We start from the raw sequence: 12,820 nt of genomic DNA, 5'->3' as shown, positions 1-12,820 counted from the left end.
CCTCAGTTTCGAAAAATCGAGTGGGGGCGGGGGAAGCTTCGCCAATGGTGGCTACGTAATGAATTACGTAGTGATTTTTCTAATACGAGGCAAACGAAATCATATTGGTCCGGGTTCATACATTCTTTTTAGTTTAGAAACATACTATTTTCCCTTAAAAAATATTCCTACTATCATTAAGTTTGTATGATTTAATAACATTTTTACTTAACTAATTTATTCAGTTTTTGACATTTAAATTTTGGACGAAATTTCACCGTGTTTCCTTCGTAATACATGACATTTCAATGCATTTATATACGAACATATCATGTTGCATGTATAATTTATTTTTTTCGTGGGTGACTTTTGACGTAAATTATCGATGAAGGTTTTAACTTGGAGGTATGTTGTAAAACTAATATTTTTTTAAACGGTAATCTAATCTAGTTCTAGTTCTTTTTCATTCGTCTACTGTGGGACTCGAATGCTCGACCTTTAGAAACGTGTATCATTTTACATAACATACCGTTAGACCAAGTGTCGGTTGGTTGTAAAATAAATATTTTAAGTGTGAATATGTTGTAACGTACAGTGGATTACCTCGTAAACAATGCTGCTATTTCGACATTTGGTTTATTTGAAGACCAAACTTGTGCCCTCGATCACGTTTCGGTAATGGTATTTATCTTTCTTTCTCTCTTTTGAATTTTATATTACAGCTATCATTTTGTTTGAATATTAGTTAACTTTTCATCAATATAATTAGGTAATTATGTTTCGTAAACATTTGATTACGTTTCGATCATGGTTTTTCTCATGTTGGTTTTTATTTCCATATGGATGTTTACAGGTGACCTGTTTATTTATAGGGTAAATTACATGTTTTGTCATTTATCTTAACGTCATTTTTCAGGTGGTGAAAGCTGACGAGTTTTATACTTAATGTTTTAAATTTTACACGTTACGTCTTTTGACCTTAATCCTGTTGGATTTCCTTGCTAAATATGGTCAAACGGAGGTAGTTTAGTTTTTGTACTCATCACTTTTATAAATCCTTTTAAGATCACGCGTAGTCGTTGGGGTGAATAATGTCCCACCCTTGGGCGTTGTGCGTCATGTGGCACTGTGGCAGCCCGGTCAGCGATGGAGCGTTTTTCTAAAATGGGTGTAGTGGGGATGTGGGCATTATGTTAATAGTGGTGTAAAGAATTAAATAAATTAAAAAAGCATGAAAAAAATTGATTGGCCAAAGGAAAAGGAGATAACTCTCATTGGTCCATCCATTTCTTCTCCGGCGTGAAATATAAAACGCCTCAACTCATTATTTGCAAAAAAACGCCGGCAGGGGTTGGGGGTTTGGCGTTTTCGGGCGTGTTTTGGGGCAGAAAACGTCGGATAACGGCGACTACAGGTGGTCTAATAAAAAAACAAAAAAGAACTTTAAAAAACTAATAACATCTTTATACACACACAAAACTCTCTCTCTCTCTCTCTCTCTCTCTCTCTCTCTCTCTCTCTCTCTCTCTCTCTCTCTCTCTCTCTCTCTCTCTCTCAACCTTCATCTACCAGCACCACCATCTCCCACCTCCCACCACCACCACAAGCATCTGCCACCACCTCTCTTTCTCTCTCTCCTATCAGATTCTCCACCACCACCATCAACCACCACAAGCCACCCCCACCAGAATCGACACCATTTCTTCTCAATTTCCCCAACTCTCCACCAAATTCCCCAATTTAACCAATCAATCAGTTTCAAACCCTAAGTTGAAACCCTAGACACAAATATCAACTCAATCACACAAAGATTGAAACCCCTCTATGATTGAACTAGTCCATCCCCACTTTTCTCATATCTGCTCCAATGCACAACCAGCACCCTAGCTATTGAAAAAAAAACGAAAGGTGTTGGTGGTAGATGTGTGGGCAGCGATGGCAGATTGTGTAGGAGGGTGGGGGACGGTGGTGGTCGATGGATTGCGACACCAATGAAGGATGGCGGTGGTAGGTGTTTGGTTGGTTGATGGCAAGCTGGTGGTTGGTGGGTGGTGGTTGTAGGTGGGTTGATGGTGGGAGGTTGGAGGTGGTGGTGGTGGTGGTGGTGGTGGTGGTATCTGAGTATTCGTGGGAGAGAGAGTTGTAGAGAAAGGTATAATAATAATAATAATAATAATAATAATAATAATAATAATAATAATAATAATAATAATAATAATTTTCAAAAATATTTTGTTTTATTTTTTATATAATATTAGACAAATGGTAAAAAGACTAAAATACCCTTGGGTGACCAGATTTAACAAGGAAATCTAACTAGGTTAGGGCCAAAGGTCGTAACGTGCATGATTTTGAAACATTAAGTACAAAACTCTTCAATTTTCGCGTCAAATGATATCTCCTGAAAAGTGATATTAAGATAAAGAACAAAATATGTAATTTACCGTATTTATTATTAATTTTAAATTGTTAGTGGATTTATGATTTTATCCACATGATGGTTAGTAGTTTAAAAAAACCGCTTACTAGTTCAAACTTTGTTTATGTGAACATGTTTTAGAGACTTAGGTTGAATAATGTGGGATAAAGCCTTTAGAAATTTTATCATGTCACATCAGTGCCACATTAGTATTATGGCAACAATAACGTCCCCCTTTAACATTGATATTTTTTAGAAAGACAAGCAACTTTGTTAACATAAAACGGCACTTATGTCCTAGAAAGGTAATAGGAACAAACCACGTACAACATACAGTAAGAACTAAAAACAAACAAAAGAATTACACACAAGATACAGGAGCAGATAACCACAGATGCCAACTTAAACACTTGTTTCGATCTACTTCTAATCCACCCGAACTAGTTCAATATAATATCTCCCACAATTGCCTCCAACAACCTTGGCTCGCCTTGTTAAACACAACTGGATTTCTAGCCTTCCAGAGCAGCCACAATTGCCTGCAGCGCTCTCCTCGACCCACTCAAAACCTGCTCCTCCGCAACCCCCAAAAGCGACCCAAATTATCGACGTTGTGGAATAAATCCCCCTTTAACTATATATAACAGAAAAAAATTAAAAACAAAAAGAAATCTGATTAAATTCCATGCAAGCCCCCCACCCCCCCCCCCACTCCACTGCTACCTTTAATGCTTGTTATGTTGTTGGAGAAGTTGTGCACCCCCCCCCCCACCCCTCCCCTGCAATAACGACGAGGCAGTGGTGTGTGGGGTGCTATGAGGATGATGTGATATGGGGCGTTGCTCCACACCATGTAAACTTATAACGCCGTTTACTATTTATGAATCAAGACATCAAATCTATATGATATATTATTTCCCAAAATAAATTTTGAAGTTTAGAAAAGATTTTATATATTGTTTACTATACCATACTTTAGTTGCATCTTTGGAGCTAGAAAACTAAGGGTGTGTGTATGTTTTGAATCTAAATAGTCACTAGAAAATTCATTGTTTTAACAAATATGTGTAGAAAAATTCATTGTTTTAATAAATCTATGTAGAATATTTCATTCTTTTAACAAATCTATGGTTATAAAAGTGGTTCATCTAAAATATACAAACTTACAGAAAACAATCTTTATGTATGTTTAAACTTGCAGGTTATCCTTTTCAGTTTAAAACCTTTTACATTATTTTTTGTTGTCAGAATTAACCTTTTACATAAACTACGTTTATTTTCTTGGTTAAGTTACCTCACATGTGAGGGTATTTTAGCCTTTAACATCCCCGTTATTTTTTTTAACAACTTGAAAACATCACCATCTCCACCACCGTTCACCACCAACTAAACAACCAACACCATCACCATTTCTGATCTGCAACAACAACCATCGTACACACCCCACATGTCACCAATCTTTAATGCAGAAAACCCACCCTTTGCAACCACCGATGAAATGCGACCACCACCTTCAACCTGAAACCCTGCTCCTCCGTTCACCACCAACCTACAAACCACCATATGTGAAACCTTAGCTCAAACCTCACCGTCGTTCAAACACTTCTCCCATCTTTGTCATTTTCAAAACCTGTGTCCACCATTCAAACCCTAGAACCAGACCACGACTGTAAACCTCCGACCCCCCCCCCCCAACTAAACCATTAACCACCACTTCTCAACCACCCACCGTACACCATTACTTAAACCCCCATGTGTGTATGTTTTAAAGATGGGGATCAGATAGAAGGTAATGGTGGCTATGGTAGAAAACATGTATATGGAGAAACTATAGGACTACAGTGTTCACCGATTGCCGGAAACAAGTGGATCCTCTAATGCATTAAAACTACTTCGGAAACTTACGTTGTGTTCCCAAATTTCATTTAACGAAGGAAAAGAAAGGATTTGGAGAAATTTAAAAAAAATCGTGTTCCATAGTTTTTTTAAGGAAGGAAATGAAGAGAAATGAAAGGAAAACTTAAGTAATTTTTGTAGATCCCAAAACGAATCCGGATCACAGTGGTTGGTTGTTTTAACCCAAAACACCTATTGATTAGGTGTTTGAGATATGAAAAGTTAAGAAAGATCAAAGATGAAGGTGAAGCTAATGGATTAATAAATACAACAAGTGTTGTATTGAATCCAAACAATAAGATATAACAATAAAACACCTTGGATATCAGATTTGAGCACAAGATCAACACAAGAATGTAACAACACCAATATTCATTCAAGAGCCAAAAGCTTGAGTTGGTTACAATGTGTGGGCTATATATAGTGTTCCTGATTAGCCAGCAAATTTATAAATTTGCTGGAATCTTATCTACACTAGGTCAGGAACTTTACTTTTAGAGAATTATAAAATAAGCCCTTGTACATTCAAAATAGCTACAAACTATGACTAAACTAATCCTTCACAAGTATCAACGATCTCAAAAGTTCTAACAATATCCCCCCTAGATCGTTGCATACTTGTCTTTTCACTCTTCAGTTGTGACCGCTGGATTCTCTGTAGCTTGCTTTTCAGGCTCTTTGGGACTGTCTTCATGCACTGTCGTTTCTGGTGGTGCTTGAGTCTCGGTTGGTGTAACCGGAGTTTCTTGAGTAATTGCAGCTTCACAAATAGGTTGATCCTCCATAGTGGCCTCATATGTGGATGAGGCCAGAGGTGGTGATGTTGTGGTGGGTTCAGTTGTTGAAGCGGAAGATTTTTCTATCTTGTGTTCATGTTTCTTCTTCTTCCTTGCTTCCTTCTTCTTTTCATCAGTTTCTTTCCTCTTCTCAGTCTTATCTACCAGATCCAACATTTCCGTTTTCAACTTCCAGGCTCGCTCCACCGCTCTCTGAAATAACGCTGCCTCCTTCATGTTTGCATTACCAGCTCCCACGTTTATACGGCTAGTGTCGCGACCCCCGACCCACCCTGGACGGAATCGGGAGCCGCGAGCAGTCCAGTGATATCCGGGGTATCTGATTTATGCGGCAGCGGAAGTCTTTTATTACAGGATCTTTTTACCGTAAAAATTTCTCGTTTAATATATTACACAAAGTTGTTAGGGATAAATTCCCATAATTTACAATACGTTGATTTCACACAGAAATCATTATTTGCCAAAACATGTTTTATTTATTTATTCACAATGAGCCACTTCTCTGAGCTTGTAGTGCTTTACTGCACTTTTCCTGGATCACACAGATCACCTGAAACATGTTTGAAAAAGGTTTTGTCAGCGGGGAAATACTGAGTGAATCATTCTGTTTTCTAAAACGACCCGTTAGTTATAAATTACAGTATTAAGGGGAGTTACAATGTTTCTGATATCAAACCAACTACCCACGGTATTTGTCACTCGACCAACCATTGGCTAGCCCATTTGTCCAATGGTGTCTGTGACTGTGGTCAGATCACCCCTTGGCCACCCGTTTGTCCAAGTGTGACGGGAAATAAGTAATGTATACAAAACCCCACATACCGGCTGTAATATGGTGATTACATAGACTTAATCCCTGTAATTATAACCTTTGAAAATAACTTGGAGTTTTGTAAAGCAGTTGACTCACAAACTGTGAGAAAAGAGTTTATAAAAGAGGAATGACTCACATTGTAGATTAACGAGCAATAGATATAAGCCTACTGATTAGCCTTGATTAAACCTAGTTTAACACAATGCACACACAGGCAGGTTAGTAACTAATACAGCAGTTACGTCAATTCACGAGATTAAACCCTCACAACGATTAATCAGTGCAATACTCGATAATTCAGTCGGATTCACAACGAATAACAGAGCATAGTCCGAATTCGAACAGCACTCTAATATTCAAGTCGAAATCACGACAAATAATCAAAGTACAAGCTCAATTCGAGCAGCACCCGGACTATCGTTGGATAGTTATAATCGATCGGACGTTGAATCGTAATAGCGATCGAGTTATTACCCTGATTGCGGCAGCACCTCGTGATCGTGTGTGTGTGTTGTGAACTGTATTGTATGTAACTCGACGTACACACAGAAGTTTTACGTCGTTTTAACTTCACATTTTAAGTGCCAATGTCGGCTATTTATAGCCAGAAATTCGACTCGCTTACGGACCGTATGCCTAACCCCTTACGGTCCGTAAGGGAACCTGGTCTGCTTACGGTCCGTAAGGACCAACCTTTACGGTCCGTAAAGGGTGCAGCCTACTTCCTAGCCTAGCTGAGTTCGGTTGTCGCCTTGGTGAATCAATAATTTTAACCAATCAGCATCTAGCAACGGTTTAAATTAGATAATTATCATTTAGGGTTTGCCCCCCTCGAGTTTTAGGGGCCCTGATCCTGATTCCGATTATTCCGGGAATTTCAGGGTTTATGCCAAATTACTTGGGTGTCTCAATTAGGGTTTTCTTATTGAATAATTATTATTCTAATTACCAGTTTTATTGACAGTTGTTACATCCTCTCCACCTTAAGAAAAATCTCGTCCTCGAGATTTATTGGAAGAGATGAGGATACTTTCGCTTCATTTCTGATTCCAGCTCCCAAGTGTATTATGGTCCTCTCTTTGAATTCCACTTGACTTTGACCAATACCAGTCGTTTATGCTTGAGGAATTTAACTTTTCGATCTTCGATTTCTAATGGTTTCTCCATGACTTTTAATTTTTCGTTTACTTCTACATCTTGAAGAGGGACTACCAAGGATTCATCTGATAAACATTTCTTGAGATTGGATACATGGAATACATCATGTACTCCAGCTAATTCTTCTGGTAGTTGTAAACGATAAGCTACTGGTCCGATTCGTTGAATTACGGGGAATAGTCCAACGTACCTTGGACTTAGCTTTCCTTTCTTACCGAATCGTACTACTCCTTTCCAAGGAGAAACTTTTAAAAGTACTTTATCTCCTACTTGAAATTCTAAAGGCTTACGACGATTGTCTGCATAGCTCTTCTGACGGTCTCGAGCCATTTTCAGTCTTTCCTTGATTTGAGTTATCTTGTCAGTAGTTTCTTGTACAATTTCAGGACCTGATAATTGACTTTCTCCGATTTCTGCCCAACATACTGGAGTTCTGCACTTACGTCCGTACAGTGCTTCGAATGGTGCAGCTTCGATGCTTGAATGATAACTATTGTTATAGGAGAATTCAATTAATGGTAAATGGCTATCCCAATTACCACCAAAGTCAATTACACATGCCCGGAGCATGTCTTCTAGAGTTTGTATTGTCCTTTCACTCTGTCCGTCTGTTTGTGGATGATAAGCAGTACTTAGATTTAGTCGAGTTCCCATTGCTTTCTGAAAACTTTTCCAAAAATGAGAAGTAAATCGACTATCTCTATCCGATACAATGGAGAGCGGGACTCCATGTAGGGATACTACTTCGTCCACGTACAGTTGTGCTAACCTTTCCATGCTAAAGGTTTCTTTCATTGGTAGAAAATGAGCTGATTTGGTTAATCGATCGACAATTACCCAAATAGCATCATTACCTTTTCTGGTTCTGGGTAACTTAGTAACAAAATCCATTGTTATGAGTTCCCATTTCCATACAGGCATTTCTAACTGTTGGAGTAGTCCTGAAGGTTTCTGATGTTCGGTTTTAACTTGTGAACAAGTTAAACACTTGGATACGTATTCGGCTATATCCTTTTTCATTCCTATCCACCAGAAATTATTCCTTAAATCTTGGTACATCTTAATATTTCCTGGGTGCATGGTATACCTAGATTTATGAGCTTCTTCTAAAATCTTATTTCTTAACTCTCCTTGCTTAGGTACCCAAATTCGTTTCTTATGAAATTTCCAAATTCCATCATTTTCTTGTTCTAGTTCTTTTAGGTAACCTTTCATTCCTTCAGCATCATCTCTGATTGCTGTTTTCTGAACTTCTTTGATTTGTGCTATTAAATCTACTTGTAGATTTAACCTCAGAGCACGGATTCGTTTCTGTTTCTCATGGTACTTACGACTTAAAGCATCTGCAACTACATTCGCTTTTCCTTCGTGATATTGGATATCACAGTCGTAATCGCTTAGCATCTCCATCCATCTTCTTTGCCTCATGTTTAACTCTTTTTGCCCAAATATATATCTTAAACTCTTATAATCTGTATAAACAGTAAACTTACTTCCATACAGATAATGTCTCCATATCTTAAGGGCAAAAATTATGGCTCCTAGTTCTAGATCATGAGTCGTATAATTTTCTTCGTGCTTTTTCAATTGCCTAGAAGCATATGCAATTACCTTCTTGCGTTGCATTAACACACATCCATAGCCTAATTTTGAAGCATCACAATATACCTCAAAGTCTTCTGTTCCCTCGGGTAAAGCTAAGATTGGTGCATTCGTCAATCTATGCTTTAAAATCTTAAAAGCTTCTTCTTGTCTAGGTCCCCATTCAAACTTAGCGGCTTTACAAGTTAACTTAGTTAAAGGTACGGCTATCTTAGAAAAATCTTTGATAAATCGTCTATAGTATCCAGCTAAGCCTAGAAAACTTCTTATCTCCATAGCTGTTTGTGGGACTTTCCATTTTGTAATTGCTTCTATCTTAGCAGGATCTACATGGATACCTTCATGATTTACCACATGACCTAAGAATTGTACTTCTTGTAGCCAAAATTCACATTTTAAGAATTTGGCATAAAGCCTTTCTTTTCTTAACAAAGTTAAGAGAACGTGTAAGTGTTCACAATGTTCTTTTTGGCTTTTGGAATAAATAAGTATGTCGTCGATGAAAACGATCACAAATTTATCCAAGTATGGTTTACAGATTCGATTCATCATGTCCATGAATGCTGCTGGGGCATTCGTTAATCCAAAGGGCATGACTGTAAACTCATAATGACCATACCTAGTTCTGAAGGCAGTTTTAGGTATGTCTTCTTCTTGTACTTTCAGCTGATGATATCCAGATCTTAAATCTATCTTAGAGAAATACCTAGCTCCTTGCAATTGATCAAAAAGATCATCAATCCTAGGTAATGGGTATCGATTCTTAATCGTAACCTTATTCAATTCTCTATAATCGATACACATTCTCATCGATCCATCTTTCTTTTTCACAAACAATACTGGTGCACCCCAAGGGGATGAACTCGGTTGTATGAATCCTTTGCTTAATAATTCATCTAATTGCTTTTTCAATTCTAGCATTTCCGTAGGTGCTAATCTATATGGTGCTTTGGCTATTGGTGCAGTACCTAGAATTAAATGAATTCTAAATCCTACTTCTCTATCAGGTGGTAATCCAGGTAATTCTTCTGGAAAAACGTCTGGGTATTCTGAGACTATTGGAATATCCTGAAGTTCCTTATCTTTAGTGTTAATGATTACTGAAATCATATACACCATTTCCTGCTTTCTCGAATAGCTTGCCAATTTCATTACTGAGATAAATTTCAGTGGCTTTCGAGATTTATTTCCAGTAATTATAATTACCTCTCCTGAAGGGGTTTGAATTTCTACTGCATTTTTATCACATAGGATTCGTGCATGGTTGGCTATTAACCAATCCATTCCTAATACTACATCGAATCCGGCTAAATTCATTGGTAACAGATTTGCAGAAAATTTATGGCCTAATAGTTCTATTTTTCCTTCTTGCCAGATTTTATCTATTTTCACAGAATTTCCTTCTGCGGTTTCAACTGTGAAAATTTGCCTAAGAGTGGTTAAAGGTAACTTAAGAGCTTGACAAAATGAAGTATTAATAAAACTTTGGTTCGCACCAGAGTCAAATAATACTTTTGCAAATACGTCATGTACTAGGAACGTACCGGCTATCATATCTGGAATGAGTTCGGCTTCTTGAGTGGTTAGCTGGAATGCGCGTACATTCTTCTTGGTTGCTCCTTCAGCGGGTTTAGCTTTGTTGTCTACTGGTTTAGTTAGCTTAGGACATTCGGATTGAAAATGTCCCCTTTCTCTGCAGTTATAACAAATTCTTTTTTTCTTCCTGCAGTCTTCCTCACGATGTCCTTTTGCCTTGCAAAAATTGCAAACTATATTGCATTGTCCATAATGCTTCTTTTTGCAATTTCTGCAAAAAGGAGGTGATGAGGATTGCCCTGTTCCTCTTTTCTTGATATTACCCGTACGAAATCCTTGGGTAATCTTCTGAGCTATTTCCTTCTTCCGGTCTTCTTCTCTTGTGCGCACCAATTCATCCGTTAGGGTGTTAGCTAATTCTACCGCATCGTCAATGGTACGAGGTCTCGCAGCTTTAACGATGTTTCGGATTTCACTAATTAACCCCCAGATGTAACGGGAAATAAGTACCGGTTCTGGCGAAGCCAGTGTTGGCACCACCCTTGTGTATTCAAAGAATGTCGAAGTATAGCCCCGGCAATCTACCCCTGTCATGCGGTGACTTAGGAATTTGTTTGCCATTTGATCTTTTTCATATTCGGGACAGAATTTTCTTTCTACCAGATTCTTAAATTCTCTCCAACTCATGGCATAGGCTATCCTTCTTCCTTTTGCCTGGAGGACCATGTTCCACCATTCTAGTGCTCCTTCTTTGAACAGATTTGATGCATACATCACTTGATCCTCTTCGGCACATTTGCTTATTGCAATCACTGCTTCGGTTTTCTCTAACCAACGCAGTGTTGCAGTTGCCCCTTCGTTACCTGCAAATTCAATAGGTTTGCAAGCAAGAAACTCTTTGTAAGTGCAACCAGGCATTGCAGCTTTTATCCTCTTAGGGAGTGGGGCCTGTTGCGGATCATGATTGTCATGATTGCCGCCTCCATTTATGCTGTTACTGCCGTTATCTTCTAGAATACGTTTACTAGGAATTAATTGTGGTTCGGCAGGTTTTTGAACAGCAGCCACAATTTCTGGAATAGCATGGGCTATTCCTTGGGCGATAAAGTGCTCAATATCTTGTCGGGTTATATATTGATCTTCCGGTTCTTGCTTAGATTGATTTACTTCATTAATTGGTTCATTGTTAGCGTTTTCCATCTGCTAATTAGTAGAAATTTATTAGTGTCTAACTTATTACTAACAAATTTAGCACAGATAAACACATAAATTACTACAACATACAAACATAACCAAAATTGTCGATTTCTCGACTTTCATTTTGTTATTGTATATTGTATATGCCTCCGTACACACCGTATCTTACAAAGTTTTATTGCCCATTTTACAGAATCAGTTTTACTATATTAGTTATAATACAGACAAACTTTTTCCAGCCCTTCCTATCTTTTGGTCTACTGGTAGTTTCAGTAACGACGCTCCCTCTCGTCGTACTTCCAAGAGATCTGCTCTCCCATTTCCCGGATCCTATTCCCGGTGCCTATCAGTTCTTCACCAAACTGACGTAACTCAGCTAAATTTTCATAGCTCATTGGCGGATTAGGGATAGGTTTTGGATCAAACTGTGGGAGAAAACTATAGGGACTATTAACTATATTTTGGAATTGCCAGTCATTGGTCCACCATTCCTCCATTTGGCCTAATGGTCTGGTGTGAACTAGTGGGTCTGGAATAGCTGGTCCTAGGTTTAGTGGGAATTGGGCTGTAGCCGGGTAAGAGAAGAGATTATCGTTGATAGGCTCTAGAACATCACAATTATCCAGTAGGCGGTCTATTTCGTCCTGGAACGTGATTTCCTCAGACTGTTTAGAGCTTTCTCCGATCTCTATTCCCTTTTGCTTTAGGTCTATTCCTAATTCCTTTTCTGGTGGTTTCGAACTTTCTCCAGTTTCTATTTCCTTTCCCTTGTTCATGCTCACAGGGTTTTCTATTTTGGGAAGTCTCCTAGTGGCTGGTTTCCTACGACGTACTTTCCTCCACCCTACGTATCTTCTCTTCTTTTTAGGTTTGGCTTTTTCCAGCGGTGGAGCTTTGAATTCCACAGGTTCTTCTATGTCAGCAATGTAACCAGTAAGGTCGTAAGAGACTTCGATAGGCACTGGATATAAGTTGAGATTCTGGAATGCTTCCGACATCTCATTCATGCTGCATAGTATATATGCAAAATACAAGAATGTAATGTTAAAACTTTGGGACAAAGTTTAACAAACAAACACTGAAGTTTTATTGCATAATTTATACAAAGGACAACAGGAATCAACACACTAGGATTTTATTTATTTACTGGATTGTGATTTCTCTAACTAGACCCAATTTATCAGATATTTAGAGGTTGGCATTTTCTGCTACAGTAGCTAGCATATAGAGATTTGCCCATTTCTTGTCTATTTTATCTTCCCAAGGTGTACTATTACCCAATTCTTGGACTTCTGGGTTAAACCTAACTCTCTTGGTTCGGGGTTTCTTTTTCTCCTGACTCTTTTTAAGTATCGAATCCCTTTTTCTCTGGGGAAAGAGGATTCTCATAGTTTGCCTTGCGGACAAACATTCCTTCTTCTA

At 38.3% G+C, this 12,820-nt stretch overlaps 1 protein-coding gene across 1 annotated transcript in view; it reads left to right on the top strand.

Annotated features, from left to right (window-relative positions):
* The window catches only part of LOC118492195 (11-beta-hydroxysteroid dehydrogenase-like 2), a 44,343-nt gene that overhangs the window by 13,769 nt on the left and 17,754 nt on the right, over window positions 1-12,820 (top strand). Inside the window, exon 3 of the mRNA XM_035990029.1 lies at window positions 575-660. Coding sequence (XP_035845922.1) covers window positions 575-660 — 86 coding nt within the window. The remainder of the gene's footprint in view (window positions 1-574; window positions 661-12,820) is intronic.

Source organism: Helianthus annuus, chromosome 5, assembly GCF_002127325.2.
Source record: "Helianthus annuus cultivar XRQ/B chromosome 5, HanXRQr2.0-SUNRISE, whole genome shotgun sequence".
In the NCBI taxonomy this organism is placed as follows: domain Eukaryota; kingdom Viridiplantae; phylum Streptophyta; class Magnoliopsida; order Asterales; family Asteraceae; genus Helianthus; species Helianthus annuus.
This window is presented reverse-complemented; position numbering and strand designations above follow the sequence as displayed.